At 50.1% G+C, this 6,076-nt stretch overlaps 1 protein-coding gene across 2 annotated transcripts in view; it reads left to right on the top strand.

Annotated features, from left to right (window-relative positions):
• Naa40 (N(alpha)-acetyltransferase 40, NatD catalytic subunit) overlaps window positions 1-5,844 on the top strand; it is a 17,940-nt gene extending 12,096 nt beyond the window's left edge. Inside the window, exons 4-8 of one of the 2 annotated variants that reach the window (XR_003377305.1) lie at window positions 593-688; window positions 773-931; window positions 1,078-1,161; window positions 3,128-3,269; window positions 3,454-3,534. Coding sequence is in view for 1 of the 2 variants with exons in the window: in XM_005351868.3 (XP_005351925.2) it covers window positions 593-688; window positions 773-931; window positions 1,078-1,161; window positions 3,128-3,205; window positions 3,454-3,595 (559 nt within the window). In the remaining variant the exon portion in view is untranslated. Of the gene's footprint in view, window positions 1-592; window positions 689-772; window positions 932-1,077; window positions 1,162-3,127; window positions 3,270-3,453 lie in introns of both variants that reach the window. The other variant, XM_005351868.3, reaches the window with a different exon arrangement.
• Window positions 5,845-6,076: the final 232 nt, after the last annotated feature.

The following is a 6,076-nucleotide window of genomic DNA, read 5'->3' as shown; positions in this document are numbered from 1 at the left end:
CCTGCCTCTGCCTCCCGAGTGCTGGGATTAAAGGCGTGCGCCACCATCGCCCGGCTGGTTCCTTTCAATCTTATTGGAATGAAGGACCTTGATACCTATAGTAGTAACACATGTCAGTCCCCATTGGGTATCACAAGGAAGAGGCAGGTAGGACTGCACTGGGGGAGAGGTATCGAGCTGTAGTCTTTTTGAAAGCCCAGGTCACCCAGCTGCTCTGCAGGGATGGCAGTTAGCTAAAGCCCTGGTCCTATGAGCCTGGTGAGAGGAGCAGCGATGCAGTTAGCAGGACAGGTGCTTACAAACAGCCGGGGAGTAAGTAGAGTGTTTCTGGTAAGTACTAGAAGCTGCAGAGACTGGGCCGGTAGGGGAGAGAGAAGCAGCCAAGGAGAGCAGCTGACAGAGCGAGCCTGATAAAGACTGTCCAGGTGAGGTGGGAACTAGGCCTGTGATGACTTGTTAGTCCTGCATCTGGAAAATTGGGCTTTTCCTGTAGGGTGCCTGAGAGTGGCATGCCTCCCTGGCAGACATTAAAGGAGGAACAGCAGTTCCTGGTGAGAACCCTGGCCCCGATGTCTCCCTGTCTGCTTCTCAGGTTGAATATCTCCATTGAATGTAAGCGAGTGTCTGGATTGGAGCCAGCTACTGTGGACTGGGCCTTTGACCTCACCAAAACCAATATGCAGACAATGTAAGCATGGCCTCACTGAGGGCAGCCCTGCACCCCAGTGACTTTCTTCCAAGGTCCCCTGTCCTGATTGCCCCAACTCCTCAGGTATGAGCAAAGTGAATGGGGCTGGAAGGACCGAGAGAAACGGGAGGAAATGACTGATGACCGAGCCTGGTACCTCATTGCTTGGGAAAACAATTCCATCCCGGTTGCCTTTTCTCACTTCCGGTTTGATGTGGAGTGCGGGGATGAAGTCCTGTACTGGTAGGAACTGAGACTTAACTTGGGTAGAGAGGGAGGAGACCAGGTGGTGGACCCACCGAGCCTCTCTGGGTCTGGACAGCAGGCTCCTCTGGAGCGGGATCCTCTCCTTGGCACTGTCCTGTGCACGCCTCTGCTTTCTTTGTTAGCTACGAAGTGCAGTTGGAGAGCAAGGTGCGACGGAAAGGCCTGGGGAAGTTCCTCATTCAGATCCTGCAGCTCATGGCCAACAGGTAAGGGCTGCCGCACAGCTGTGGGGTTAAGAGCTGCATCAAGGGGGCCACTGAGGAGGAAAAATGTATCTAGACCCGTCAGAAAGCCGGCCCTGCTTTATTCCGCCTCTAGGTTAGAGGGCAAGTGGGAGATCCCTGACACTGGGGCACTCTGGCCATCCTGCAGTGGTGGGAGGGACTCAGTGCCAAGGGGGCCAAGACCTCTGCAGGCTGGAGGAGGGACTGGAGGACTCCTTTTGGGGCAAAATGTAAGGAAGAGAGAAGAGGCCTGACCTTAGTCTCTGTTCTGTATTGATTGATTCGCTTTGTTGTTGTCTGGGACAGGGTTTTATCTGGGTAGCCCTGGCTGGCTGTCACGGATCTCACTCTGTAGTCCAGGCTGGCCTTGAAACTCAGAGAGCCACTTGGCCTCTGCCTCCCAAGTACTGGGATTAAAGATTTACACTAGGGGGCTGGAGAGATGGCTCAGTGGTTAAGAGCCATCTTAACCGTGTCTGCTCTTCCAGAGGGCCTAAGTTCAATTCCCGGCAACCACATGGTGGCTCACAACCATCTGTAATGAGGTCTGGTGCCCTCTTCTGGCCTGCAGACGTACATACAGACAGAATATTGTATGCATGATAAATAAATAAATATTAAAAAAAAAAAAAGACTTACACTAATGCTGAGTGACAGCTTGTTTTTTACTTTTATGAGTGTATGGGTGTTTTTTCCTTTGTGTTTGTATATGTACCATGTTTGTACTTGGTACCTTTTGAAGGCCCAAAGAGGGCATCAGATTCCTTGGACCTAGGGTTACAGATGGCTCTGCACCACTGTGTCAGGGCTAAAGATTAAACCCCAGGTCTTGCCGGGCGATGGGGGCGCACGCCTTTATTTTTTATTTTTTATTTTTTTAAAGATTTATTTATTTATTATGTATACAACATTCTGCCTCCATGTATGCCCATACGCCAGAGGAGGGCGCCGGATCTCATCACAGATGGTTGTGAGCCACCATGTGGTTGCTGGGAATTGAACTCAGGACCTCTGGAAGAGCAGACAGTGCTCTAAACCACTGAGCCATCTCTCCAGCCCTGGCACACGCCTTTAATCCCAGCACTCGGGAGGCAGAGGCAGGCCGATCTCTGTGAGATCGAGACCAGCCTGGCCTACAGAGCTAGTTCCAGGACAGGCTCCAAAGCCACAGAGAAACCCTGTCTCGAAAAAACCAAAACCAACCAACCAAACAAACAAAAAAACCCAGGTCTTCTGCAAGAGCAACCAGTGTTCCTAACCTCTGAGACATTTCCCCAAACCTTGTGTTTTTGTTTTTGTTTTGTTTTAAAACAAGATATGTCTTGGGGGCTAAAGAGATAGCTCAGCTGTTAAGAGTACTGGCTGCTCTTCCAGAGGTCCTGAGTTCAATTCCCAGCAACCATATGGTGGTTTATAACCATCTCTAGTGGGATCTGATGCCCTCTTCTGGCATAAAGGCATACATATGGATAGACCACTCTTAGGTTAAAAAATAAAATGTGTATTTAGTTTTGTTTTTATTTTACATATTTTTAAAAAATATTTATTTATTTATTATGTATACAATATTCTGCCTGTATATATGCCAGAAGAGGGCACCACACCTTATTATAGATGGTTGTGAACCACCATGTGGTTGCTGGGAATTGAACTCAGGACCTTTGGAAGAGCAGACAATGCTCTTAACCTCTGAGCCATCTCTCCAGCCCCTATTTTACATATTTTTATGTGTATGTGCATGCCTGCCATGTGAGTACAGTGCCTGGAGAAGCCAGAGGGTGTGGGATACTCTAGATCTTGAATTGCAGGTAGGTAGGTGTGAGCCACTCTGTGGCTGGGAAATGAACTCCAGTTCTCTGGAAGAACAGAAGAACTTTCTTCACTGCTAAGCCATCTCTCTAGACCCTTTATTCAGTTTCTAAAAGGTGTTCTCTCTGCTCCCTTCCAGCACACAGATGAAGAAAGTGATGCTAACTGTCTTTAAACACAACCATGGCGCCTATCAGTTCTTCCGAGAGGCACTTCAGTAAGGAGCGCGGCTCTGGCGTGGTCCTTCTGGGTGGTTAGGGTGCTCCCTCTGCTGCTCCCAGGTGCCTGCTTGTCCTCATGCTGATCCTGTCAGTGGTCTGTGGGGATTGGGGTTTGTGAGATGGTGTGCCAGTGCCCTCTGACTTGGTCCCTTTGCCTCATTCCAAGGGTCTCAGAACTGCTGCAGAAATTCTCGGCTCATGTGCAAAACCAGCTGCTAACCCTTTCCTCCTGTCTGTCTTGTAGGTTTGAAATCGATGACTCTTCCCCCAGCATGTCTGGTTGCTGTGGGGAGGACTGTTCTTACGAGATCCTGAGCCGGAGGACCAAGTTTGGGGATAGTCAGCATTCCCACACAGGCGGGCACTGTGGTGGCTGCTGTCACTGAACTCCCAGAACCATTTGCAAGTGAAGTCACTCTCCTTAGGCCTGTCCTCTTCCCTGGTCTTAAGCTACTTGCCAGGTACCCCCAGAACTGTGTGGGTGCCTTAGCCTTGCATAAGCCAGGCATACCCTGAGAGCACAGAACCCTGGGGAGCAGTGACCCCAGCTGCCTTTCCACCCCCTCCTGGAAAAGCAGAGTGCCAGGAGGGGGCACAGGGCGAGGGTGCTGTGAGAAGGGTGACAGGTTGGCCACTGAGCCCATCCTTGTGCAGTGGCTGCCTCCTTGCTTAGCTCTTGGGACCCTAAAATGGAAGGTTCCCACTTGTCTACAGCTGAATTCCCACACCATGCCCCGTATGGACAGATGGAATGTTTATCCCCACCTTTGTGAAAGGCCTGGAGTCTGCTGGTTCCCAGGAAGGATTGGATGCAGATCTGGGCACACAACAGCCCTTGGACATTTTTACTCTGGGGACCAAGTGCTCTCCTGGAGACCATGTATCTCTTTGATGTCAAGATGCAGGGGTTTGTGCTGTGTTCTTATAGATCCACAGGGTGGAATCTCAGGACCAGCCAAAGCCAACTTCAGGAGGAGATTGTGTCTCCATCACGGTCAGTAAGGCAGAAAAGGCCAGGAAGAGCTGCCAGTCTCTTAGGTGTTTGCCCTAGGGATGCAGTATCTCTGGGCCTTTGAATTTTGCTGCATTTCTCATGATCTTGACTCAGTCCCGCCTGTTCACACACGTCTCTCTTCAGCCCAGATACCTCTGTTCTTAATCTCAAGAGAAGTAACAGCAGGGAACCCCTCTTCTTCCCCAGAAGGACCCTTCCTTCCTGGTATAGTTGATACCATTTTCTCCTACTCTTGGTGCTGATTGCTCTCTGAAGGTGGGTTACACCCCCCATCCTCCCTGTCTGAGGAGCCCCAGCCAGCAGCAGGCCTCTTTGCCTGTTCTCCCCAGCCCCATCCCTCACTGCCTCAATGAGGCACTTGTGCCACTGTCCTGGCCCACTGGGATACTCAGGAATGCCTTTCAGTGGCTTACCACTGCTTTCTGTCATTGGTGTCATCGTACAGTGGCAGGCTAGGGCCAGGAGAAGGCCTTCCTCTTCAGAAGATGAAGAGAATGTAGGCTTAGAACTTGAACTCATCCTGATCTCTGGGTTATGTTCTTCCAAGGAAGCAAAACCAAATCTTCACCTAGGAAAACACACTTGCCGCTTCCCCATTGCCATCCCTGAGTTTTGCCTTGAGGCATGGCAAAGAACTTGCCTTTGTGCAGTTGCTCTGAGACCCTTCCTGACCTCAGAGTCTGCTCAGCTCACCCCCTGCCTGACTCTGTCTGTCCTGGCGGGTCTTCCCAGAGCAGCCACCTCTCACTCAGATCCTTCTTGCATGGTAGCCTGGGCATGGAGGGTCCTTTTTTGCCATGGTCTGTCCTCTGTGAGCACCCTGTGTTGTTCTTAGGCCTGTCAGCCTTGCCTTGGAGAGGGCCTTGGAGCTTTACACTGGAATAGGTCTACCTTTGCCTGGCCTACTAGCTTCTGGGGACTATCCCCTGGTGAGAGTTGAAGCTGCCCAGATGGGATTGGTAGGCTCCTTCCAAGAATCAGGAAACAGGAACATGCTTGGAAGAGTTACTCCCTGATCCTCATCTGTCTTAGATCATGAATTTTTGATGCCTCACACTTAGGGGGACCAAAAGGAACCCCCAGTATAAATCCCATGTGAGGTGAGTGTCTTGTCTCCAGTCACTGGACACCTGGCACCAGGGTGCTTGTGGTGCTGAGTGCCTGCCCTGCTCCTCACCCTCTGCAGACCATATCCCAAAGGACCCTTCAGGATCTCTCACTGGACCAGAGGGATGGTGGCCAAGACCAGCAGATCTGTGGGTGTTGAGTCCAATGGTTTATCAGGCTTACATCATCTTCCACCCTCATGATTTTGAGAAACAGAAGGTCTAGCCTGCTGTACCAGGCTCTTTTGTTTTTTGTTTGGGACGTGTTAAAATGTTTTAAAAAGGTTTTTGTTTTTGTGAGCCTGTCCCATTTCAGGTTATTTTTGTTGCTGTTAAATGTGTATGGTTCTTTTTAACTTTCTGGAGGGTTTTTTGTTTTTTAGAGGAAAGTTGGAAGATAAGTTTCTTGTTTTATGTATTTTTTTCCTAGCAGCTTCTTATCACTGGAATCAAAGAGGGAAAATGTCACCTTTTGTATCAGTTTTATTTGTATGTCATTAATAAAAGACACTTTGTTCAGATGCTGGGATGGTGTCCAGATGCTGTGTGCCATGGGCAGTGGGTTTCATGCATTGCTTTTGGGAGGCACATGGACTGTGCTGGCCCTACCCCCTTTCTGAGAAGGAAGCCATGGGTAAGTGGAGCCTAAGTGTATGTATTTGTGCCATTTCACAGAAATTGTGGGGTGAGGTCAGGGATGTTCAGAATGCTGTCTGCTTGGCATCCTGGAGCAGGCCCTGAGCCAG

Source organism: Microtus ochrogaster, chromosome 8, assembly GCF_000317375.1.
Source record: "Microtus ochrogaster isolate Prairie Vole_2 chromosome 8, MicOch1.0, whole genome shotgun sequence".
NCBI lineage: Eukaryota > Metazoa > Chordata > Mammalia > Rodentia > Cricetidae > Microtus > Microtus ochrogaster.
Note: the sequence above shows the minus strand (reverse complement) of the source record. Positions and strands in the feature narration are given on the sequence as shown.